Below are 27,789 nucleotides of genomic sequence, written 5' to 3' on the forward strand. Positions count from 1 at the left end.
TTCCAGCCCTATGAAACCGGCTCTTTATTCAGCTGTAATATGAAAACCACACACTGATGTAAATATATGTCAGCTGTGAATTTACAGAAAATAACAGCTACACAAGCTTTTTTTGTGAGTATTTGGCAGTTTAGACACTGCATTTGAAAAAATATATATCATGGAAAGCCCTGGTATGAACACTGATGTCATCAGTGAGCAACTCCGATTTTTGAACTATAACATAGTCAAAAACATGCTTCAGGTCCTCAGCAGTAAAGATGCCATGTGGGTTGATTTTAGTGATGCATTTCAAATTTAAAAAGGCTTGTGAGCTTAATCAGGAAAGAAAATTACTGGAGAGAAAAACGTGATTAAAATGGGATTTCAGTAGCTAAATATAGCTTATTTTAATAGAATCAGTTAAAATCTTCCTCTGAAAATTCTGTACATTAGCATCACTGGCAAATAAAAAAGGAATATGTGAATTCTTCATGTGTAGGTGAATCAGGAAACAAAGCTTTCTGGGTACAATTCAGTTTTTAAACTAGAGATTTAAATGGCAAACATTATCCTGCACATGATCAGCCTCTCATTGATTATCTAAAAAGTAACTTACAGTAGTAATAGTATCCCAAATTTAAATGTTGATAGTCATTTCTAGCATTTCTTTATAGTCACACACACTGATTGTGCTGTTTCAAACCACAGAAAACGACAACTATAGAGGCGTGATGGTAAACGGATGTGTTTACCCACGACAGGATACAGGGAGACCCGAGTTGGGTCGTAACACAACAGCAACTGTGTTGATCAACCTCTAAATGCTTTGTTGCACAAAGGATCGTATGGAGCTCTGCTTTACAACAGAGAGGAAAATAACAGTATGAAAACTGCAAGTTATTTCACTGTATTTTCTTCAGAAGAAAGTGTCAATATGGTTTCAGTGGATTTTAAGTTGACAAGTAATATTGGATTGCTGCTTGTCTTACAGTAGGTCTCCCAGTCAAGGCAATTTCGGCAGACATGTTGCTGAGACAGCTCTGGCATTGTTTTCTGGGACACAGTGAAATTCTATTTTCAGTTTTACTTGGTGCAGTAATTATCTGCATTGTTGGTGAGAATAAAGAAAATAAAGTGCATGAATATGTGCCGGTCAATTGGATTCTGTCAGTTCAAGCAGAATTGGGTACACAAGCGAGCAGCTTGCCAGCTTGTAATAACGATGGTGTTTGCGTGGAACAATTTCCCCTCTAAAACAGCTCATCAACAGCAGAGAGAGTCTGTCACCCAGGGTACGGAGTGACAAGTCTTCTGCATCTCTGTCTGTTATTAACATGTCTCTTACGACAAGCTCAATTATCTGACACTGCCCGCAATTTCCATTCCTTTTTCTGGCACAATGTAAAGTTCCTCTCCTTCATTTTCGAAGCTGGTCGTTTTGGATCCGGCAAATACTGATATAAGACATGTGTGGGAGGAGGAAGTGAAAACTGAGGGAAAAACATCTGCAAGTCAGAGCAAAGTTGCTACAGGCTTCTACGCCAAGGCCGCGATAATTTCTGATATTTGTCATTCAAAACGCCTGCATGCTAAACATTTTTATTACAATAAAGAGGTCTGCTGGTTTCCGTTTGAGAATGACTGTTACATACATAGTGAGTGAGCTCAGATAATTACGCTGACAGCAAAACAAAACTTTCTGGGTGAAATGGCTTTGTATAACATTGTGCAGTTCTTTGTTTAGTTCAAACCATCGATATAAATGGAATGAAAAATGGGTTTAAACTTGTATTGTGCTTTTTCATGATTACAACATGGTACTTTCAGTTGAATATTTAATTGTGCACATTTGTGCTGTTGCCTCAGAATTCAATTTTTGGAGCAAAATTTTTAAAATGACTCTAATCTTCCATGTCAGTGCTTTGTGCTTGTGGTTGGACTGTACCATTAGCACCCAGGGGAGTCTACATCCAGCATCAGAATCAGTTTCTGTTTCACTAATTTAGATGATTGACTTAAAATACTGAATATAATGTGAGGATTCTTAAAACAACGGAGCATTTTAACTGCCATTGTAAAACCTAATAAACACTTCAGTGCTCAGAAAAACAAGAAGTTTGAACACCTATAGTTCTACTTGGGAAAACTCGATCTCCTGATGAAGATCATGTTGTCACAAAATGGACCTTGAGAAATTGTTAGCAAAAGCTGGCCTGTCTTTTCACGTATTTGTTCGGAAAAAAAGGCGCTGATTATTGTCCACATAATACTGTCAATGCACATAATGAACTTCTATTTGGATTGATTAATCTGGGTTTCAGAGGGTGTTGTAATCAGTAAGCTGTGTGTGTGATGTCTGTGACCTCCACAGTTCTGATTCCTCCTCTGTCCGTGGTGTAGCTGCACTCATTTAAATGTACAACAATTTCTAAAGGATTGTACTAATGAAAAACACAAATTAAGCTAAAGGTGCAGTGTAACAGCAATTCTTGATTAACTAACTAATGGTGGAGCTTGTTCCTTTTTTATTCACTTTAATGAACCATTCAAACGGTTTTTTCACAGAACTGCCTAATGATTATTTTGAGACTGTACAATATTGCAATCATTTTGAATAAGCCGACAAAAATAGAGCATAAATGGCATTCAAATGACTAACCTCATATTCTTCATATTTTGACACAGAGAAAATATGGGCGACATCTTTTACAACCTTTCATCCTCATGATTTTCTCTTTTTGGAAAGCATGGCTCTCAATCTGGAAAGTTCAAGTCAGATCATAGCCGGTAACTACTGCTGGAAACGTTGTATTTTAGCGCGGACCTCAAACGCCTGCTAGAGGTTACCTTAATGCTTCAAATCTTAGACTTAGACTACCTCCACTCGGCGGGGATGCATGTAAAAAAGTGAAAATGTTCCACCAAAGTGAAATATCGCTGTAAGTGGGAGTGTCTGGGTTGCTGTGGGGGAACGTTAGAGGAAGTGGTAATGATGACAGCTCTAACTCAGTGCAGGTGCAGTAAAGCATGGCAGGTTGGTCAATTGCCCAGAACCCATTACTTCTCCCTGGAGACCAACCTTGTAATGTGCTAGGTACCTTCTGTAAAGGATTGACCTATTGTCAACAGAGAAGTCTCTCAGGTTTTACATAAAGACACAAGTGTACCTCACAAGGTTACACAGGCAGGTTAAGAGTGTATTTAGTGTGTGAGTCTGCTGTTTGCAAACATTACATATTATGCAAGAAAACCCCTTGAAATGCTTTCTTTTTTAACAATAGAGCACCAAAGAAACATATTCTCTGACCGCATTTCATGGCTGGCCAAAGCTGGACAGGATTTCGTATTGGCCTGTTGAGCTTGTAGGACACACTTTGCATTTTGTAAGAGCAGAGCACAATGCCGGTGAATGTAAAATTCATATTGTTTTTCTCCTTGCGAGTGCCTTTACAGGAGCTCTAAACATTTGTGACTGTGCCGGAAATGGGAATAGGATGACCTTGGGTGCCAGATACATCTCTGTTCTTGTGTCATCTTCAGACAGCCACTGTTTGACCACTATCTACTAGATGCATTCTATCCGACACTTGTAACAATAGTGTAAATGGGACGAAAATTGAGCTCACCTTAAAGGCGGACTTCAGTCCTCTTGAAGGCTGAAAGCCCTGGATGAGCCCAGTGCCCAGTGGCAGCTCAGAGTCCTTGTTTTGCTCCCTGAGACGTGTGTAATCAGAGAGAAAGTCCAGCACAGATTACAGTCTTCAATCAGTCAGTGAGGAAAATGATATGTACATCATTGTCTCTGCCGCACATCCCAGGCACTGTCAGCCTGCATGCATATTACCTGTGTCAAAGCTGCCAGGGACATGACGAGGGAAACTGAGAGCCATCACAGAGCCGCCACTCAGGGGGGTGTCGAGCCTTCGAACGCAGCAGCCAGATTCAGTCTCCATGGGGACTCTACTCTGACCTCTGGGATGCTGTTGACACCATTTAATGTACATTTTCAGATACAAAACGTCTCCTTTCATATCTAAAATCATTTTCAATGGGCTGAAGGCCGGCTCTTGTCACCACAAAAAAATACAGAGAGTACACTATTTTTTTTTCTCGACTCAAGTCCGAGAAAGTTGAAGTCGTTTGACCTTGAGGTGCACAATAAAGAGAGTTATTTCGTACAGTGTGAAAACTACACGACTGCTGTGAGGAATGACTAAAAATTATCCCTCCTAATCTTCTCAGTGATCTCGTACGTCATCTTATGCAATTGTCTCCTCACTAAAAACAGACACATACTGTGTGCGAGCACAAAGAACAGTATAATGTGGGAAATTTTGATGGAGGTGTCTCAATGTTGTTGATTCAATTTTCACAGTTGGATCTGGGAAAAAAAACATACATACAATAAATGCAAAACAGTGGGAGAGAGAAATTTCACAATAAAGATAGCAAAGATAGGCCCAATGTGAATTCCACCCTCTTGAAATAGAACATAGTCAGACCATAATTTCCCTGAGACAAGAGTGTTTAATTTGATGCTGTGAAGGGCACCTCTGCACGGAAAACGATTTGCAGCAACACACGCATGCACCGTACTTTTCTACCCAGTATACACGTTTAAATTTTAACGTCCACACTGACGCTGTTAATAATGACCAAAAAATAGATGAAAAACTGAATCCACAAGCGTGCGATTGCCAGCCGTGGCCATCAGGTTTACATAATAGCCCCACTGTCCCACACCAGGTATCTGTTCACCTTGAGACGTCCAGATCTCAACGCAATGTCAACACGAGCGCTTTCTAGCTCGACGATTCTGTTTGTCTCCTCTGGTCCTGCTGGGGCTCCAGAGGGAGGTCACCAAATAGTCTCTGGAGTTAAAAAAAAAAAAAGGAAAAAAAAGGCGCTGACCTTCTGCTAAATTGGCCACATTCAGTAGACAGGGAATATCAGGTTATTGAGTTGATCCATGCTGTGCTTCCTTGCCTGGGGAAAATGATCTGCGCTATTGTCTGCCTTCTGCAGTTGATCAAGGGCAAGAATGTGTCAGCAATGTAGAAACACGAGACACTTCTCAAATCTAGTTTCAAATGTCCTAATAGTTTAAGAGAAAAACAACATTATTACCGGCCTGTAAACAAAATACTAAGCAGGATGGTGAGTGCTTTTCAATTATGAAGACACTAGCACTTCACACCCAAAAGAAAATTAAATAAAGGCTTTACGCTTTAAATTCTGTGAGAGAGAAAAAAAACACATATTGTAAATGAATGCAGCTGCAGAACCCCAACAATTCATTGCACTGTACTTTCAAGTTGTTGATTCCTTGAGAAAGGCAAATAATAGTCATTTTGCAAAATTGCAGGCCTATCCTTCAACAACTGGGGAAAACTGTTTAAAATTGGGCACAGATAGGGAAGAAGCAGCCCTCTCGCTGAAGTATTTTGTATATTTGGGACAGTATAATGAAATAAGTCATTTCTGCCAACAGTTCACATTACCTCCCAATGGTTAAGAACCATAATCCCAATAGCGTTTTGAATTCTATCACACATACAGTTGGAAATGTTATTGCATGATTACAGTGTTTCTTTCCCTCTGCATAGTTATTGTATTTATGCATTTTGCACATGAATTGGAAGAGAAGTTGAGCACCACGTACAATTACATCGCTATTCAAAAACCGAGCTACAACAACCAAAAGCGATTTGATACAATAAAAACACACAAACAACTTCTAGTGCAAGAAATGATACCTGTCCATCACAAAAACATGAGTCTACAAGTTGAATAATAATTGAAAAAGCTTTCCTTCCACCACCCAAAAGAAGACCCAAGTTGAATTCTGTTTCACTTTAACATAATGTTAAGACTACATCAGTTACAAAGAGCAACTGTGCGGATGTCGGACCAAATCAAAGCCACAAAAGGCTTGTCCTGTTTCTTTATAATGCAAAAACACAAATGGAATGCACCTCTGAAGACTCCTTAACTGGGCTGTTGAAAGTGGTTCTAATTATTATATAGGAGGACGCTGGCACACAAAATGTAAGCACTTAAATAGAGGAGCTTGAACAGTTTGTGGACAAAGTTGGCCTCCAATCCAAGTGGTCAGTTGAAATGACAGTGTGGATGGTGTCATGCTCAGCAGCCGATGCCTCTTTCCTCCCTTTAACCTGCCGAGCTGCCGGGAAGCGTCGCCCACTGATGGCAGCTTTTATCTGCGGCGTCCAGAGGAGCCATGCCTCTTGTTACAAAGCAATGGCACTTTGTCAAGCGAGACAAAGTTGTCCTGGCTCTGATACCGGGCAATGCTGGAGTATGATTTGCATCACAAAAGCGTAAGGCAGATCATTCACAACCAGTGGTAATTGATATTAAACCTAAATTTATATGTAGCATAAGTGTTCTTGGATCTCAGTCCTTAAAAAAATATCTCAAGGCACTCAATTTTTTTCAAATCTGCAACACTTAACAACTGGAGAAACCATGATTCTTAGCACAGATTGTCCCTGAGGTCTGTGTATCATAGATTTCATTCCTGCAGGGGAGCAAAGATTATTACAATATTCAGATTACCGAGCAGGGGAAATTAATTGGACTAATTAACATACAAGTAAATGATGATACCGTTAACACATTTCATTAACTCAAACTGTCATTCTATGTTCCTGGTGCACTTGGTATTGCATTACAATGAATTGGATTCATTAAATTATGCAAATGAAAGGAATGACAAAACGGACGAGACCTTTTTAACATTATAGACCACATTTTCTGACTCGTTTCCAGCAAATTGACGAAGACTCAAAAACCATGTGCTTTTCACTGAGATTTACCAGATAAAGCTTTTCATAGACTACCGTTTTAATTATGTTCACAGGCACTAAAACCAGGTAGGCTATAATACGTATTTAACTCCCTTATGCCACAGTCTTCAGTCTAATATTAAAGGAAAAAAATAGCAACAGTACCTAATTAGTAAAATGTCCCATTTAGTGACAGGGATAAAGATAGTGATGCAGCATGTGTGCGCTGCTGTGGACTGGCAATATTCATTTAAAAATATTAATAAATCACCACTTTTGGTAAATGATAGTGACAGAAATCTGTGTGCAGTCAGAAACCACACAGAGCAGCTTATTTAAAAAGCTTTCTTGATAATCCACTCCAATACACATGAATCCAGGTCATAAAATCAGGAGCTGTTACCTCCCGAGCCTCTGTAGGGTTCGTTCAAAGTCATGAGACAGTACTTTGTTCTCCAGCAGCAGAATACGTTCCTGACATTTCTGTGTGACATTAACTTGTGGTTAATTGAGGGTCTGCACCTCATGTTAGCCTCAGAGACTTCTGTCCTCATCTTAGCAGCACTACATGGGGAAGGTCAAGGGGTCAAACATACCTCTCGTCCGGCTCCCTTGGCTGTAGTGACATCTACTGGACTGCTAACCCTGAGAGCGAGCCGTGCAGAGCATGAAACTCTTGGCTGAGTGGCACGTCTTCAAAAGGAGACAAAAACAAAAGCTTTCACAAAAAAGGACAAGAAAAAAAACCTGAAACCTTTAGTCAGTTTAGTATGACATCGCAAATCGTCCTCAGAGAGCAGACATGGTACAAACAAGATACAATAAAAAAGCATTTTTAAAATAAAGTAAAACGAAAGGACATTCAAGTGTAACAGAAAGATTTATATTGGTGTTATATTGACATATTTGTACAGAAGACTGGAGTGAGGCTAAACCTTCAGTGTTTAGTACAGGAGATGAGGATGCTGTTAGAATATTCCAGCATCTTTCTATCTGATTCGGATTGTAAAGACTCCTAAAAAAACAACAACCATACATCATAGGAAGAAATCAAACTGCATTAGACAATTTTCATTATCTTAAAAAAGAAAAAAAACAAACAAATATGCCACCAGTAAATTCACTGTTCATGTGTATGTGTGTTCAATTTAACAATTCAATAATTTGGGGGAGGAGGGATCAAAACAGAGATAAAAAAAAACATAAAATGGAAAAGGGGAATGTAACATACAGTTAAAGGAAAACAAAACAAGGACAGAGGCATTGTACATTTACTGACAATGAGTATAACGGACAGTTTCTTGGGAAGCATACAAAACATTTTATACAAAAGGAGATTAAAGTGAGAAGAACAGTGCTGTTATAAAGAGTACCACTTTCAGTAATACACAGATTTTTTTCCAACTGCATGACAGGACTGGTGGAGCAACATATTAGTGAAAAAATCTGCAAAGCTCTTTCCATAACATGAACAGAGCAGTATGTTATCCAAAAAAAAAGAAAGGAAGAAAAAAACCCTGACATGGTAAGATTAGACGAGCATAGGTAACATGATGACAGCTTAATTAACCTCCACTTTCCATCCATCACAAAACATTTCTTCACAACATCCCACCATGGCCCGAGAAGCTACTGGGGTGATTTACTCTACTTATATCACACAGTCACAAGTCACCCTGAGTTTGTAGTCAAATTTGGCAATTAACCTCCAAAACATGGCTTTTTTCTTTATATTACAACACCTTTTTAGTTTTGAAGTCCTCCAAAAAGGTTTTACAAAAACACATCTGAATTACATATAATGGAGCCATTTGAAATATTTCAGACCTTCAATATCACAAATGCATTGTCTATGTAAAGCCCAATATAAATAGCTGTTCAGTCAAAATATTTAATAAGCAAATAATGTGTATCATATCAACAGTATATGTTCAAGAGGAATTAGAATAAAAAAATTTTTGATTGTTTTTCATTTTCACCTGCAAAACGTCGTAGGTGCGAGCAAATCCATAAAAATGGAGAACGGACTGACTGCAAGGAAACAAAGATGCATAATAATAACAGAAAAAAAATAAACAGGCAACATGAAAATTTTGCACAGACATAAACAACAACTTTACCTCAGCTGGATAAAATTAGCTCTGCTGTGAGATTTAGTCTTTGTTGAACAAATGTTGCTTACCAAGGACATCATCGAAGTATACCATCAACAAAAAGCAAGGGGGAAAAACTGCTCAACTTACCAATAATATTTTTTCATGAAAAACATTATTAACAACGAATAAGTAGATTTAAAACAAACTGGAATCCTACAATTTCAACTACACAATATTGTACAAAATAAGGCATTTCCTTGTGTGTTTACTGCAATGTCTTTTTCCACCTTTAGTCTCCACTTGTTTGTTTTTAACTCAGTAAAAACTGAGAGTGGGCATGGACTGACTATTTCTGTGTTAAAATATATATATATAGATACATATATATATTTATAATTTTAGCTTTTCCTTCAAAACTTGAATAAAAATGCAGGTAGGAGTATACAGTATGAGAGAGGTTGCAGAAGTTCATAAGTAGAGTGTAAATCACTCCATGACTTCGCTTGCCGCTACCGTGGTGACGAGCTGGAGAGGGATCTCTGCGTTGGCCAGGATGTCCTGGGCGTTGCTCGAGCCCTGCTGGATGTTGGTGAGGATGAGGGTGGTCCCGCCTGCCGTGGTGATGATACTGTCTGAGGACCCCGCGGATTCCATCGAGGCCACCACGGCGCTGCCAGAGTTCATGCCTTTTTTGTTCTGATGAGTTTTAATGTGCTTCGCCAGGTGGTCGCTCCGCATGAATCGCTTGGAACATTCCGGGCAGACAAACTTCTTCTCTCCTGCCAGCGAGAAAATACAGTTTGAACGATGGAGTTCAATGCTAAATACGTTTGGAGAGGATTAAATGTACCATCAATCATCAGACAGATGAGAAGAAGTTTAAAAAGTGGCATGCAAAGTTCAATTTGATTGATCTTTGAATAAACTTAATGCAACGTAAAATAATAAAAGGCCAGAACTGTCAGTGAGATTCACATTCTTAATTGAGTTGTATTGTGTACTGTTACAGAATGCGGTATGACCTGGGTCCAGCGTTATTCTGAATTAGTTACCCAACGCCAATCTGTCACTGACAAAAATGACAAATTGATACTATACAACTGATTACAATTAGGACCAATTAAGAGCCCAGAATTACTAAATATCTACTTGAAAAGTTAACTGTGAATTCTAGCTGTTCATATCTTGCAGCTGACAGCGTAATGAAATGCTGCTTGAGCCTGTCCTGTCAGAGACCGCAGACTGCCAATGATATGGTAGGGTAACACAACTACAGTATGATCAAGTGGAAACGTCCCTTTCAAAGGTCTGTCCGTGCATTAAGTGTCATCACATACTGTATATCATAATGTTGTGTCAGTTTATTTAGCCGGATTTTTCATATGTTAAAGACATACTACTTTCAACGCGTGGCAAATGGTTGCTACATCATAATCAGACTGGTCAGTGAATCACTGGACAAAACCAAACATAACAGCTGAATTCCTGCAGGCTACAGCAACCTATTATTGCAGTGTATTTGTTGTAGACGCTGATGTTAACAGATCCTGTGAATTAGGCTGTAGAAGAAACTGTTTAAACCTCACTCTCAGCTGTTAAATTGCCACCAAGTCTGTGAAATCTGGATATGTTTTTCACAGTGGTCTTCAATCCTAACCTGACATTTTACATGTAAATCCAGAGGGGAGCAAACGCTGTTATTTCTTACGTGACTCACACTTTGCAGGGCACAAATTAACACATTTTACTGATTTTATGGATGTTTTCCTGATGTGCAAACACTGAGGGAGCAAAAAAAAGGGCACCTGTGTGTGTTCTCCGGTGTCTCTGCAGCTCATCGCTGCGTGTGAACCTCTTCCCACAGAACATCCAGCTGCAAACAAAAGGTCGCTCCCCAGAATGCCAGCGCAGGTGTGCACGCAGGTGTGATGTTTTTCCGTACACTTTCCCACAGCCTGCGATGTGGCAGATGTGCTGCTTCTTCTTCCCCATGCTGGATCCCCTGAGAAACACGGGTATGAACACTTAGAGTCCAGATATGCTATAAATACAGACTCGAGAACCAGTAAAAGCACCAGTGAAGCCATCTCACCTCCCACCCGACTCTTTGCAGTTAGGGCAAGTACATGCCACTCTGCGCAGTCTCTTGCCCTCTTGGCCCAGCTGATCCTCCTCATCCACCAGCCTGACCCGGAGGTGGGACAGATCGCTTGTGTTCAGGGTGGAGTCTGTACTTAGCTGCCAGTCTCCAGAGTCTGGCTCTTCCTTGATCTGAATATCTGAAATTAATATGTACGTTAATATCAACACAAGCTCCAGAAGTAAGTTGCCAGAAAGCCTGAACAGTGACAGCTGCTTTGTAACTGCATGTGACTGACAGCATGGCAGCAAATTTCCCAAGTTAAACTCCATATTAAAACACAGTTCCGTGATTGACAGAAAATGTATCAATGACAATTCTGATAATTAATTAAGCGTACAGCGTGGACTTTTTGGCCCACATGAGTGGCAGAAAATGGATGGATGGATTTTGGTACAATTAAAAATTTCATCACAATGTTTTGACAGCTATAATTACATCCAAATTAAACAAAGTGGCTTTAAGGACATGGACTTGTTGGGTTTGAGAATGTGAATTTTTGAAGAAATGTGTACAAAATGATACAATATATTTACATTTACATGTTTATAACGTTTAAATAAATTAGCAAATAAAAATAGTCTTTACTGGTAAGAGCTTTACAAAATGTTAACTTAGCAGAAAAAGCACAGGCAGACTTAATAACATCAAGGATCCTTCTGTAAACCATTACAGTGTGATTGTGAACCTACATACATAATCTCAGGATTGTGAAACCAAAGGAGCGAAATGGAATAATTTTTATGTTTGCTTTCATGCACTGCAAGTCAAAATGTCTTTAATTAAAAAAAACCTAATCTAAAGGATAAAATAATTAGATCAGTTAACAATTAAAATGATTGTCAGTTAAATGTGTACAACGATACAGGCTATATTAAAAAACTAGGTGTGATTGACAAGAGCTGTAACACCGTCCACGCAGACGCCATGATGGATTCTCTGCTTTGAGCACGAAAAACAAATTTCCTTTGACCTTTGTTGTATTAGCTTAATAAAAGCAGTAATTGACTACATTTGGGCAATTTAAAAGTAATTTTCTCAAGATGGACCTTTTTTGAGAGACATTAAAGTAGTAGGAAGCAAAAATGGAAGAAAATAAAAATTTAGAACATTAGCAAATAATTATGGCATGTAAAATAATCAATTAAAGAGCATTTAGACATTAAAACCTTTAAAAGGCTCTGCACACTCTTAGTTGCTTGGAGTTACTCTCACTGATTACACCTCTACTCACAGGTAGGAGGAGTTATGATAGGAATTATCAGAGACCAACAAAATCCATGCGCTAGCAAGAAAAAAGCTCTAATTTGTTCCACTTTAAAAAGGTACAATTTGGGTAACGTGAAAGATGTCAATTAGGCACAGTTTGCAGATGCCCACACAGTCCTGAAAGGAGGTCAAAGCAGTCAAAATATTCAAAAATAATTGTCTCTAAGATGAGTGTCTGCTCTGCTAAATAATAAAAAAAAAGAGCCGCTGTACCTCCGGGGGTGTCTGTGCCTCCTTCCTGCTGAGCCACTGAGTTGACCGTCACTGTCTGCAGGTTGGGGATCTGCCCTGTGCCGAGGCTGCCCAGTGACAGGGTCTGGACTGGTGCCAGAGTTATCTGCTGAGGTGGGGTGGTGGGCAGCTGTAGGTTCTGAAGGTTCTGCACTCCTTGCACCTGGAAGGTCTGCCACTGTATCTGTCCCGATGGGGTAACTGTTTGAGCTTGGATGATGAAGGTTCCTGGGTTGATCAGCTGCACGTTTTGCAGACCCTGCCCACCTGTCGCCACTGACTGGACCACCTGACCGTTGGTGGTCTGAACAGGAACCTGCTGCAGCTGGATGATGGGCTGGGCTGAGGACACCTGGACACTCTGCTCCTGATTCTGCTGGATGAAGCCTTCTTGGAGACCAGAACTGGAGTCGGCTTGCTCTGTAGCCACTGATGATAATGAAGCATCTTGCGTCAGCAGACCTGATTCGTTTGCGGGAACTTGTAGCTGAGAGGAAGACGTTGGCACAAATATCTCAGGATTTGCATTGGAGTCATTAACTGGTAGTGTCTGTGAGAGGTGATCATCTGTCTTAGCCAGACTCTCTGAGCCATCCACAGGCTGACTCGCCATAATTAGCTGGCCGTCAGCAGTGACCCCTGTTGCTATAGTTTGAGCACCAGACAGGCCAAGGGAGTCCAAGTCCACGCTGTTAATAGGAACAAAGGTAATGTTCCCAGGCAAACCCACAGGCACATTAGTAACAACCTGGCCCTGGTTGTTGAAGGTGGAGCTGCCAATAGAAACCCCCTGGATCTGCTGGACATTACCAGTCTGTGATATGAGGTTCTGGTTGTTGTTAAGGATGTTTGCAGTTGATGTCACATTGAGACTCTGGCTACCATCGGGCAAGATCTGAATCTGCCCCGTGGCGTCCTGAGTCAGAGTTGGTCCTTCCACGCCGGATGTGGAGAAGCTCAGCTGTCCATCTGCTGTCTGAATCTGAGGAATTACTTGGTAATGAATGTTAGGCACTGAATTGGCAGACGAGTCGTCCGTTCCCGATGTCACAAAGATTGGCTGACTCTGTAAGTTCTGGAGAGGAAGAACATACTGTCCATTTGATGTTAATATTCCTTGACTTTGGATCTGTATTATTCCAGACTCATCCTTTGCTGCTGTTGTGGGGGTTAACACCTCCCATTTGTCAGTCCCAGTGAGCTGAGTAGATGGATCTGATGTCTGGGAAAGAAAATGGGCGACATTAAAAAATGATTAAGCACCTGTTCATAATAAATTAGCTTATGCAATGCAAAAACAGTCATTCAGAAGTCTCATTATGACCAGCTTTTGAAAGTTTGTACCGAGACCATTATTTTGAAGAAAAACATCAACATTTGAAATATGGGGGAGTCAAATGAGCCAAATTCTCTGTGTCAGTAGAAGCTGAAGGAAATTTACAGTTTTGTTTCTCCTGTGTGTTGCCATTCTTATTTACTTAATCATATGAGTGTTCACACCTTTGTTGTGACTTCTTTGATGCTAGTTTGTCTTAGGTTATTGCTTGATTTGTTATGAGGTATAACAAACTGAACATTGCAGCCCTGAAATTACACCTGAAGTCTAACAGAAAATTCACATAATAGGAAAACCCTCAAGACCAGCAACAATGGATGAAACCCAACAGTGCTTGATGGTTTAATCAATCTACTTTACCGTTAAATACACCTTTTCAGGAAGTCTTCATTTTGTTGTTTGATCCACACCAGCCTCTGAATAACAGCTTTGTAAAAATCTTTTTGATGGAGTGTAACATTTAACTGAACTATACTAACACATACTACCAACTATGGGTTTTGAGCTAGCTATAAGAAGGTGTTATCTCGGTGTTCTGAGTATAAACATCACCTTAAGGCTGGTTGCCAGATTTACCCCCTCATGCTTGTAGGCCTTCACCAACTAGCCAAGTTGCAGTTTAAATAACTACTTCTGTTAAATCATGTCAGCTCCAGCACATGAATTCTTGACTTATGACCAAAGATGCATTTGGCAAAATAAAATCAGTTCATCCTCCAGGTCAAGCGAACATTTGTGCCAAATTTAAAGGAAGGTGTCGCTGTGAAATTTTGTTCACAAGGATGAGACAAATGAACAGACAACCCAAAACGTAATGCCTCTGGTCATGATCGTTGCTGGTGCAGAGACACAAAAAAAAGAAGAAAATTCTTAGCAGAGATATGCTGGCAGAGATAAGGAGAGCAAAGTGGCCATTCATTGAGGAAGCAAAGAGGAGAAAAGAGGGATCAAGTAACAGGCTAAGCAAGACAAAATCTCAGACCGGTTTTTCCCCAGCGGCTAATGCTTCTCAAAATAAAAGTAACATTATCTACCTTGCTAAATTTTGTGTTGTTACACTCTACTGATGTTTAGCGATATTAACAAAGCTGCTGACTTGTTCTGTTTTGATTATAAGCCAAGCAAGCCCATTTGTACTGATTTCTAGAGACCAGCTAGACATTTTAATGGTAAGAGATAGCATCTGCTTTACTAGTCAGGCTTGACTATATATTATTTGAATTGTGTTTGGTATGGGAATTAGATTTTTCTTTTATTGCTGTTTCTCTCTGTGATTCAAAATCCCAACACTGTGTAAACAAGCAAGGTGTACTGTACTCAAACTTGTGTAACAATAATTTGTCTGTTGATACAGGCAGTAAAATTACTAGTTTGAATAAAGAAGATAATTTTGTGTTTGTTGCATGAGCTACTGACAAGGTTGTGTTCTCAAATCCGACAACACTTAAATGTTTAATGCGCCAAAATCTTGTAATTACCACTTGTGGCCACAGAGTCCACTGTTGCCACTGCTCAGCCAAAATTAACATATCACTGCTTTAACAGGCAAAACTAACCAGAGCAAACGGGCAAACACACTTGAGTTTGTGTCGACTGTAGCGAACAGGTGCTGCATGAACACAGCCAGACATGTTTTCTTACATGCTCTACTTTGTCATGCTACTACAGCTGTAATGAAGTGTTGATTTAATCTATATACAGACTTAACTCCGTCGCAGCTGCTTTGAAATGAATGGCTGTAAGTGGTGCTCCCTGCGTCATGACAGACGTTTCTCAGCAGTGTTTTGCTTTCATTTGATTTTAATGAAAAAATATTTAGCAATACTATGCACTCAGATTGAATACAGCAATAAACTGGGACCAATTAGAAATGGAACCAAACACAGTCAAACAAGTTCCTCTTGTGAAAATATGAAAAACAAAAATTGCAGCTTTGCAGGCAGGATATAAAGAGCTGTGATTTTGTTTTTGTCCAATCAGAGCAAGAATGTAATCCAAGCTCATACTGTGATGTTGAAATCCCAAACTCTTCCAGAAAAAATGTTGTTAAGCAACATAAACAACAATACTCATACTTTACATGTAATTCCCACTATTACTAACTGAAATCTGAATACCTGAAAATAACTGATTGCTGTCCAGAACAATTCCTGTTGTTGAATATATGCAAAAATTAATTAATATTACACTAAAATTACAACAATTCAAAAATTTGGAATAACAACAATTCAAAATCCCAATTTGCCTTACTGTTTTGGTGTCAATGAAGACACATGGGTACCAGCAGTTGATAATCTGTCGAACAAGAAAGCTCAAACGTAAAACCTAATCCAGACACAAAACAATCAAAATTCATCCTCTATCAGCTTGTCTTGATCTGTTGCAACTGATCCATTTGTGGACAACAGTTAAAATTGCTGTTTAATATTAGATCTCCGTTGTCCACTAGGGCTGAATTGATGCTTCAGATAGGACATATGACCCTGATCCATCCAGTGTATGTGTCATCTCTGGACAACACTCCTTTCCTTATGGGTAAGGACCTTCTCAACCGCTTTGACCCATAATTGACTTTAAATGCTCTGTAATCTACGCACAGGTCCGCCAGCCCCTGCCAATCGCAGCTCCTGATGGCACTGTGACACAGAGTTACAGACAAGAGCACACAGGCATGACAGACGACACCTTACAAGCTCCACAGAGCCCATATGATGTCTTCCTCTGCACAGTGGATGACTCCACTCCTGCAACCCACCTCTGTCCACAGTCTGAATATGTCACTGACACTGCAGGTATCAAGTGCACCAGCAGGGCAGCACTGCATAACCTCCAGCTTCCACTAGACCCTGGTCTTCCTTTCTCCATCCAGAACATTCCTGTGGACGCTCCTTGGACAGGTGCCTCCACATGTCAGCCCAGCCCAGAATTTTGTGCCCACCCACCCACCCTGTCAGCCAGTGAGCTCACTCGCCCTCCCTCTGCTGCCCCACAGGCCACTCACTCTCCTGTGTTGGTCTCCCTGGCAGCTGACTCTGACCTTATGACCCTGCCTTCACTTGACTGTGACACACAGGGCCCGGTTCCAGATCTTGTGAGTGCTAATACCTACACTCTGCGCTCTCTGCACTTCTCCTCGGCTTCTCACTTTTGGCTCCTCTCTATTGTCCTCGCCACGTTTCTGGTGTTCATCGGCCTACTTTTTCATGCTTTTGGCCCTCTCACTTCACCTTCGTTCGTGGTGACCCAAAACCACAGGGGGGTGACGTTGACACACGGCCATGAATCACCATGGGCAAATCCCAGCCTGAACACCGTTCACCAGACCTCAGGTCAGATAGGAAAAGCCAACCACAGAAAGTTTAAAACCAGACGACTCCTACTTCTGATAGCCATCACAGGAACTCCACATGAAACAACCAAAGTTCCACTCCTTAAAATAATGACAGGTAGACAAAGGATTCTACTACTGCACCGGCTCTTCCAGCCAGAGGAAGCCTGTGTTGATACAGCTCACACAGCTTCCCACTATACGATTGACGTAAGTGACCAAAACCTCACGCAAAATAACCACCAAGTGGGGGACAAAACATGGTCCTACCTCTCTGCCCAACCACCTGAGAACACTAAACTAAGTGGGGGTAAGCTCAATCGAAAGCTCCTCCCTCAATGGTCTGACAACTACAGGATTAAGGACAAAATCTATCCTGTAATATATCAAAACAAAATCGATAGGGACAAAAACCCGTCCACTTTGAATGAATACATAAAAATCGTACCGAAACTTCATAAAGACTGCATGGGAAGCAATAAATCAGTCAGATCTCATACCAGAACTAAATAGATAATTAGGAAAAACTAAACGTCCTAGAGAAAAACAACAGGTGTAGAATAGAACAGAATTAAATAACTTAATTTTACAAGCCAATTGTAGAATTAACAGAGAAAAAATAAATAACTTAATTTTACAAATCCAATTGTAAAACTAACAGGCAAAGAAATAAATTACTAAGTTTACAAATTCAACTTTGAATTAGCAGACAAAAGGAAATAAATAACTTTACAATCATATGCCTAACGTTAACAACTAAACCATACAATCAAATTGTCAGGAAATTACCAAATTAAATAATATAATCACAACAAACCAAGACAGTTTACTAATACTAACACAAACAGAGCTGTTGTCCTTCCTTTTAGACTCAGTGAAAAATCACTTGAGGTCCTCTCAACCACAGGTGTCTTGTCTTCAGTTAAGTTCACCCTTTAATATCTTTATTAGCACCCTCGTTAAACTCCGTAGGTACAAGTGGGGGTTAAACCCATCGTATCAGGTGCACAACTGACCGTAGCCTCTGTTTTGATTCTCGTTAACATAAGATTCGCGTCTCTTATCACTGCCAGTATCGTGAATTCATAACTCTGTTTTCCAGGTTGTCTGCTCACCCGGTAGATAAATATACTTCTGTCTGACACGTTTCAAGACACCAGCTTTAGGTAAATCATACATCTACCTTCTCACTCTAACAAAACACCTTGGATTCACTACTACTGACAATTACACCTCTCATACGGTTAAATGACAATTTAACCATGATCTAACACTTCTGTAAGGATTTACATTTTCAGAAGTGACATATATAGCTTTAGGTTTGTTTTAATTTACCTTATTTTGTTTTATTTTTATTCTCTAAGCCCATAGGACTTATCTACTCTTTATTAGAATCTTGATTCTTTTACTTTACCTTACTAGTCAGTAATAAAGCTGTTTCAGGAGCTAACCCACTAACCCTTAGGATTCCTGTTCCTGATACTAATAAACATCAGCCCTGAATCAGAGCAGCATCTGAGTTTGATCCTGACACCACGGATGACCTTGATGTTGGACCGAAGTTCGTCTGATACAACGAACATCGCTCCAAAGTGGGGGAATATGTAGCAAGACTGCAAAGGCTCTGGAATTCCTGAGCTGATCAAAACTCAGATAAGCTCCCCCTCTCCAGCACTGACCAACACCCATCTCTATAGGAGGATTGAGACATTTGTATTTCTGTAGGTTTTCATTCACAGAAGGATGGAGCTCATGTGAACATTTAAACCCCTGGAATAACTTCTTCTTTTTAAAAGACAATGACTTTCAATTATATGCTATGGATGTTTGTTTAATGAACTTTCATGCTAGCATCCCTTTTCAGCTTTAGGAGACCCTCAGCCGGAGATGTCTCTGCATTCCACAGATCAGATAACAAGTCGTAAAACTTTATGGCTGAAGGCTGGAGTCACCCTCTCTCTCTCTTTGACTGAAACAAAGAAACTGGAACTGAACTTAAAAACCTTGCCAAATTAATATTTCTGGAATGTATTTTGTGTTTACAGGATTACCAACGTCAATGGAAATCATTCATCATTAACATATCCGAAAATCAAGATTCTATCTTTCACAGAAGTCTAGATACTAATTTGTGATGTTTAATCATTTCTTCCCCAGGATACTATGATTTTGGAATGAATTCCAGTATTAACCTCTGAATTTCCTCTCCATTTAGGTTGAATGATGACCATTGTATTTACCTGTTACCAAATCTCTGACTTGTTGTTATATTCTCACTGTGATACATATTTTTAATGTCATAAACATAAACATACAGTTATGAATGAAATGATTCACATAATATGAACATATGTATTAATCTACACATTTCACTTTCACACAACTGAATATGGTGGGATAGACAGATCGTGTTTTGCGCGTTTAATGTCATATTTTAATCCATTCTGGATTCCTCTTTCTTCTCTACTTTGTGAGAACAAAGAGATTCCAAATTCCACCAGACTCGCGCCTAAAAGTTCTCTCTCTCCGCCCAGGTCCTCCCCTTAGCTGGACCCACAGATAAAGTCAGCCGTAGCCCACATTTTACCCTCTCTTACCGACTCTTCTCTCTTGCCTCTTACCGACCTACTCTCTTACCCCTCTCTTCCTGAGAGGCCAACCAAAGTCTCTCTCATTATTTTCTTACCTAAAGCGCGTTTTTCCTATCTTCAAAATTCCCTCACCATCTAAGTTTGTTAACTATTTATCTCTTAATATTTTTGTAACTTAAGGAGACATTTTGCTCAATTTTAAACCAACGTTATTCGTTTTAATCTGAAGAACCGATTCAGAACCAGCATTTATTTTTCTTAATTTTGACCGTTTTTCATCAACACCCATTTTTCTTGGCTAAAGCCTGAGAACCATCATTTTTAAGCACTCAGCTGAGAACTCCAGAGATCTGCTGGACCAGGTCTTTGCATAGAACCGATCAACCCGCGGCAGGACATCTAGGCCACCACAACGACGACGCACCGCTCCGAACCCGCAGGTCCAGACCGTGTGCTGCGAGTCTGAAGGCCTCGCAAGTCCCAGCCCCATGACGGTTCACTTCAATAACTCCAGCTGAGTTTGCTCTGATTCCATTCTATGGGTGATGTACTAACCGCTTGGTCATTTAATTCACTTCATCAATTTATTCTTTTACAAATCATTAGAATTCTTAATCCAAATTACCGATTACCTCGTCAGGTTAGCTCTGGCTAATCCTCACCATATTTCCTTCTCTCTCGCACCTACTTCCACATCCCTCACACATGCACACACACAACACACACACACTCCCACATTCCACGCACACACGTAGTCCTGCACGCACACACACACACACACACCATATCTACATTGTATATAGTTCACTTGTCATTATTTTCATAGAATAGTTAATAAATACTTCATTTTAGACCAAATTACAGTCTTGTGTTTCTTTGTGTAGAATGTGGTCAATTTAAACGAGGATTCAAGACTTTTTGATATGAGATTGATCAAAATTTTTATGAATATTAATAATTTTATTAATATTAATTTTTTCCCTAGAGATCTAGGGTGGTGCCCCAATTATTAATAACGAGAGCAATAAATCATAACGTAGTACCGCTACATTTGTGCCAAATTTAAAGGAAGGTGTCGCTGTGAAATTTTGTTCACAAGGATGAGACAAATGAACAGACAACCCAAAACGTAATGCCTCTGGTCATGATCGTTGCTGGTGCAGAGACACAAAAAAAAGAAGAAAATTCTTAGCAGAGATATGCTGGCAGAGATAAGGAGAGCAAAGTGGCCATTCATTGAGGAAGCAAAGAGGAGAAAAGAGGGATCAAGTAACAGGCTAAGCAAGACAAAATCTCAGACCGGTTTTTCCCCAGCGGCTAATGCTTCTCAAAATAAAAGTAACATTATCTACCTTGCTAAATTTTGTGTTGTTACACTCTACTGATGTTTAGCGATATTAACAAAGCTGCTGACTTGTTCTGTTTTGATTATAAGCCAAGCAAGCCCATTTGTACTGATTTCTAGAGACCAGCTAGACATTTTAATGGTAAGAGATAGCATCTGCTTTACTAGTCAGGCTTGACTATATATTATTTGAATTGTGTTTGGTATGGGAATTAGATTTTTCTTTTATTGCTGTTTCTCTCTGTGATTCAAAATCCCAACACTGTGTAAACAAGCAAGGTGTACTGTACTCAAACTTGTGTAACAATAATTTGTCTGTTGATACAGGCAGTAAAATTACTAGTTTGAATAAAGAAGATAATTTTGTGTTTGTTGCATGAGCTACTGACAAGGTTGTGTTCTCAAATCCGACAACACTTAAATGTTTAATGCGCCAAAATCTTGTAATTACCACTTGTGGCCACAGAGTCCACTGTTGCCACTGCTCAGCCAAAATTAACATATCACTGCTTTAACAGGCAAAACTAACCAGAGCAAACGGGCAAACACACTTGAGTTTGTGTCGACTGTAGCGAACAGGTGCTGCATGAACACAGCCAGACATGTTTTCTTACATGCTCTACTTTGTCATGCTACTACAGCTGTAATGAAGTGTTGATTTAATCTATATACAGACTTAACTCCGTCGCAGCTGCTTTGAAATGAATGGCTGTAAGTGGTGCTCCCTGCGTCATGACAGACGTTTCTCAGCAGTGTTTTGCTTTCATTTGATTTTAATGAAAAAATATTTAGCAATACTATGCACTCAGATTGAATACAGCAATAAACTGGGACCAATTAGAAATGGAACCAAACACAGTCAAACAAGTTCCTCTTGTGAAAATATGAAAAACAAAAATTGCAGCTTTGCAGGCAGGATATAAAGAGCTGTGATTTTGTTTTTGTCCAATCAGAGCAAGAATGTAATCCAAGCTCATACTGTGATGTTGAAATCCCAAACTCTTCCAGAAAAAATGTTGTTAAGCAACATAAACAACAATACTCATACTTTACATGTAATTCCCACTATTACTAACTGAAATCTGAATACCTGAAAATAACTGATTGCTGTCCAGAACAATTCCTGTTGTTGAATATATGCAAAAATTAATTAATATTACACTAAAATTACAACAATTCAAAAATTTGGAATAACAACAATTCAAAATCCCAATTTGCCTTACTGTTTTGGTGTCAATGAAGACACATGGGTACCAGCAGTTGATAATCTGTCGAACAAGAAAGCTCAAACGTAAAACCTAATCCAGACACAAAAACAATCAAAATTCATCCTCTATCAGCTTGTCTTGATCTGTTGCAACTGATCCATTTGTGGACAACAGTTAAAATTGCTGTTTAATATTAGACGGCACAACAGATTAACCACAAAGCAACAGAATAAATTGTCAGATGTATTTGTATATTGTCATGTATAGCAGTCACAGGCACAATCCCAATAAAGAGGTTCCTTTCAAACATGGGATATTTAACACTGCTGGCTTCATCAGTCTGTTAGTGACGACATTCTGTCATTCAGATTACGATAGGATCAATACTGGTGGTGAAGTGTGAAAACGCCTTCCCTAAATCACTTCACACAACTGTAAGTACCATTGTTGACCATGCTGATCCAATAATATAACAGCATGCAGTTCATACTTGTGCTGTGTGGAAAGTGATACAGAAATGGTACCAGGTCCAACCTAGTATGACTTTCATCGCAACTTCAAGCAAAAAAAAGGTACCAGTGTTCAGAGAAGAAGCCGACATGTTCAGTGGCGGACAGAGCAACAGAAAGCAGTGCATGTCTGAAAGGGGCTACAGTCTATTAAGAACAGTCTTGTAAGCCCAAACTGCAAATGAGTCTGTCTCAGGACTTAATGTAGTAAAAATGATCCAGTTGTGGCAATGAGACTTCCTCCTGTTTTGATGCCAAAATGCAGTGGCTGTAACTCCACCAAACAAACACAGGTTTACCCCTACTCCCCCCAACTTCCCTCAACTGTGACTGAAGGCTTCACTTCTGCTTAAACTGTATCAGATGTAGCAGAGGTGCCGACTTACCACATCAGCGGCAACACCTCTGTCCACCTCTGACGATGGAGACCCAACCTTAGTGCAGGTCGTTGCTAGCAGGTCGAGGGGTGATGGCTGAGTGTCCTACCCGCAATGGGCAAGGTTTAAAAGGAAGAAAGTGGGTGGCCATTAGTCTGGGCCACACAGAAAGTGTGACTCATTGCTAAAGAGTGAAGACTAAAGTGTAGAGGTTAAAGGTCCCATATGGTGAAAATCCATTTTTATTTTGTTTTGTGGTTATGAACTTATAGCTGTATAGCAAAAGCTGGTAAGACATAAGATGTTTATGTCTGCCATTCCTCAAACACCAGCTATACAAGTCAGTAAGAACTGAACCTAAACCACAAACCATTAGCTGTCTCACCCAAACTTTGTGTAATAATGCAGCTGCCTCACAGTCCACCAGGTCTGTTTACTTTGTAGAGTCATTCCTGCTAACTCTGAAATGTCTCAGCCAGGAGCAAATCAGACCAAATTTTCTGCTGTTGGCTGTGAGAGTGAACACAAGAGTCTTCATGACCTCCCATTATCTGAAGAACTCAAGATCTTGTGGATTACTGTCATTTTTGTTGACAATGTCGCCACAGCTGCTGAAAATCCCATAGTGTATAATGTTTAATGCTGCCATTAGCTTTGACTGTATGCTCACAGATCAGAGCCCTGTGCAAACTGTAAAGTTGAGAGACATCATAAAGCTTTTATTTACATATGTTCAAGCTTTAGTTGTCAGACAACAAAATGATGAAATAGAGTCTGAAACAGCTCATTAAGACCACTTGTTAACTGGCTGTTTCTTCATTGCCATTTCTAAAAAGGCTCTTAATCATTAAACTACTTATTTTATAGCTGCAGCATCGTGTGACAAACTTAGCATAGACATGAGTTTAAAACAATGGCTGTGTTGTGAATTCTGAGATACTTTCATGTTAAATGACCGCTCAAAGTTATAAGTGGTATATAAGTGATGGAAACACATTTTCACAATCATTCAGGTGTGTGTTGGCTGACGTGATCAATTGTTTGTTTTTGTACTATGAGTCACAGACGCAGAGAGAGGTTTCCTTCAGGAAGACAGTAGCAGTTCAGCGGTTTTGAGAGCTTCAGAGTTCAGACACAAACACAACTTCTTCAGAAGATGACTAAACTCAGAAGTAAAACAGTCATGGTACAGTGAACCACCTCTGCACTATTTTGAATGGAAATTTTGAAAGACACCCTCTGGGGACATGGAAGGCTTTCATTAATTTGCTTTAAAAAGGCACAATATGGGACCTTTAAAGGACGTTCTTGTCCAGTGTTGAGCCCCTCAGGCAGCACCTAGGACAACATTCATAATACTGTTTAGAGCTGGCTGTCGTTTACTTCAACCAGAGCAAAGGAGGCGGGATTTGTAAATAGCCTGGGAGGAAGTGTTGCCTGAGAGGTTCAAATCAGGGTACAAACCCCCCCTCCGAGTTTGAAATGTGTGAACTTCAGTAGGCACCACTCAGTGAAAACGCAGCTACAACGCATAATGAGATTCATAATGCCAAGAGGGAAATCTTACCTGATTGCCCCTGCCTTCCTCCTGCTGCATAAAGTCGCTCTGACTACTGTCCACGTCCAAGGCAGCCATATCATCTGGTTTCATTGGCTGTTCTGGGGCTGTGAGGTGAAAAGCACAAGTTAAAGGTTAGCTAAGTGAGTGAACGGCTAACGTTAGCTAAACAAACCTGAGATTCACAGAGGACTAGCATCTGTAACGATATTCTAACGTCGATAAACTGTGAAGCAATAAACCCACGACAGCTCCACTGGCGGATACCGATAGCTACAACCTCAACAAATATATCTATGTAGCAATAATTAGTTGAAGAAGAGCTAATAAGTGATGTGTCCTAAACAAGCTAATCCAGCTAGCTGAGCTAACGAGCGGAGCGTTAGCCGATACAGCTAACTTAGCCGGCGCTGATTAGCAATATCACCAACGAGAATCCCTGCTAGCCTGCTAGCGAGCTAATTTAGCCGGAGGATGCCTCAGATAGCCTGTTAGCTTATGTGGGTGAAGAACAACAGATTTTACATACCAGTCATTGCGTGACTTGTCGTAAAACGGAGGGTCCTGATAGTCACAAGCCACCGGACATGATCAGCACATTACACCGATTGTATACACGCAGAAATTGGTGATAACTGTCAGATTTTTTTCTATTTTGATTGACGGGCGGTGGGGAACACAAAGGGTGGGGCCTCCACTGTTGACTGGGAGTATCTGCGTCACATACAGGAAATCCCGCCGTTCTGCATAAAGCTGGTTGGCTACGTGTGTCCCACACTGTGTTATTATTCGTCAGTCAACCTGTCAATCATCCTTTGTTGTATTCTTTTCCTGTTTGTTATGCATCTTCAGTTTAACAGTGTTGGTGGCAGTGAGGGTGTAATTACATTGTGTACCTTCAGTTGCATTGTTGTTATTTGTTAGTATTCATTGAGAAGAGTGTTTGTGGCCTCCAACAGTGTGCAATACAGCAGGTAAAAAAGAGCAATTAGGTTTTTTATTTGTCAAACACAAACAAAAGCCAAGGAGCACTGCAACAGTTGTGAGTCACAAAATTAGTCCACTAATATCCCGCCACCTGTTACATAACATAACTTTATTAAGTAATACTGCCACAGTGTTCCAAAAATCAAGTTTTTCAAGATGTATGCATTGAATGCTGTGATTGCACATAAAAATATTTTAAAAAGTGCTGTCAGTTAAGATGTTACAAATGAATATAACATTGTGCAATACACCAAGTAGAGAAATGCAGTAAAAATTACACATTTGTCAAACACATCCACACTTGATTTTTAACCTACATAGCTTTGGTTAGGTTGGTTGAGTTATTTGCAACTAGCAACAGTTCTGGTAACCAGTCTGCTGATGACCTACCATCATCTATCCCATAACACACCTTTTATTAACAACAAACAACAACATTTGGCTTATTCAAATCTTTCAAAAATTAACTTTTTGGCACCTCTCCAAGAGACGTATGTATATGTATTTAGTACTCTAAATCAAAATAGTTTAAATCATTAGATTTAATGCACCCATTCAGTATTTTCTATCTCAATACCAATTCTGATGTCTCTTTTTCTTAACTTAAAAATCAGCAAACCTCAGTGTGCACAATGTGTCGCATTATAACAAGTAAAGTGACATAAGGCATAGACTTTCTGTGGATTAAAAAACTGAGCTGTGCCCTGCTGTGACTGAATTAATGTGACTGAAAGAGGAAATAGTGGTTTATTATGCATCTTCAGTTTAACGGTGGTGGTGGCAGTGAGACTTCTGTGTACCTTCAGTTAGATTGTTGTTACCAGTTAATGTTCTGTGTGAAAGCTGCTTGATGTCTGTAACATTGTGCTATAGAGCAGGTAAAGAAGTGCAGTCAAACACATTCAAGCTTGATTTCTTACCAACTCTAACAAAAGTCAAGGAGCAGTCAGCAACAATTCTGATACCCAGCAGCTGTCACATTACATAGCCTTTAATGGGAAAGGTCAACCCAACATTTTGCATTTTTTATTTTCTGCATAAAACAAACACACATACAAAAAAAAAAAACGTGACTTCTTCAAAATCTATTTTTTAGCACCATTGTAAGAGAAGTGTCTATCAGCTGTGGTAACTGTGCAAACACAAAACACAAAGTATTCTAAATTCCAAACCATGTAATCATTTTGACTGTAATGCACCAATCCAATATTTTCTCTCTCAATTCTAACAGGACAACCCAGCGAACCAAAACCAGATCCAACACCTCTTTTTGACAGTTTCTAAACCTGTAGACATGAGTGTGCAGACTGGGTTGCAGTGTGGTGTAACCTGAAAAGCAACATAGGGGCATGAGATTAAAAACTGAGCTGCTGATCTGCTGGGACTGAAGGAATATAAAGAAATAGTGATTTTTATAATCACAAGATGGGGAGGACCCTGTTGATATAGTTTGAGCTTTGGATTTCTCAAGTCAACCCAGTGAATGAGATCACTGTATCCTTTCTTTTTAAACTGATTTACTCTATTTACGTCAATAATAAGTAAAATTCTGAATATGAATTCTCCCCTGAAGCCATTTTCCCTTGATCTCATGTGTTTTTGCAAACCAATAGCGGCATTTTCTCACTTGTAGAGAAGAAATTTAGGAGTTTTGTGTCGATAACTTGTGGGGAAAAACAGTCGAGACAGAATCTGAGTTTGTATTTGACTGGATTTCTTCCCCTCCATCTGATTGTGCACATTACGACATTGTGAAAGTGCATTGAAATGAGAGCCTGCATGCTATTGTATCTGCTCTGTGGCTGTGATGCTATCAGGACCCCACTTCTGAGTATTATTTGTGGTGTGTCAGTTCCTCACAGTGCGCGACCGCAGTGAGGCTATTTCTCCCAACCTTCAATTCAAACTTGGCCCATTACAGCCAGACTACAAAAGCACTTTCCGTGCACTCAGGAGCTCACGGCAGTGAATGGTGGATATTTCCAATCACTCTGCTGTCAATCCAAGTGTCAGGTAAACACAG

General features: G+C 39.9%; 1 protein-coding gene across 3 annotated transcripts; it reads right to left on the minus strand.

The window, feature by feature from the left end:
• Positions 1-7,652: 7,652 nt before the first annotated feature.
• sp3a (sp3a transcription factor) lies at positions 7,653-25,505 on the minus strand. Of its 3 annotated transcripts, none has more exons than XM_022198888.2 (7): positions 25,309-25,505; positions 24,789-24,886; positions 23,231-23,317; positions 12,510-13,749; positions 10,980-11,166; positions 10,693-10,889; positions 7,653-9,666 (listed from the first exon to the last, which is right to left on the minus strand). In XM_022198888.2, the coding sequence occupies exons 1-7, from the start codon at positions 25,313-25,315 to the stop codon at positions 9,374-9,376; spliced, it is 2,109 nt and encodes a 702-aa protein (XP_022054580.2). In that variant the 5' UTR covers positions 25,316-25,505; the 3' UTR covers positions 7,653-9,373. The 3 variants fall into 3 exon arrangements, with proteins under 3 accessions (XP_022054580.2, XP_022054579.2, XP_022054581.2); XM_022198887.2 differs by having other exon boundaries at positions 23,231-23,326; XM_022198889.2 differs by lacking the exon at positions 23,231-23,317 and having other exon boundaries at positions 25,309-25,504.
• Between the last annotated feature and the right edge of the window lie 2,284 nt (positions 25,506-27,789).

This window comes from Acanthochromis polyacanthus, chromosome 14, assembly GCF_021347895.1.
Source record: "Acanthochromis polyacanthus isolate Apoly-LR-REF ecotype Palm Island chromosome 14, KAUST_Apoly_ChrSc, whole genome shotgun sequence".
NCBI lineage: Eukaryota > Metazoa > Chordata > Actinopteri > Pomacentridae > Acanthochromis > Acanthochromis polyacanthus.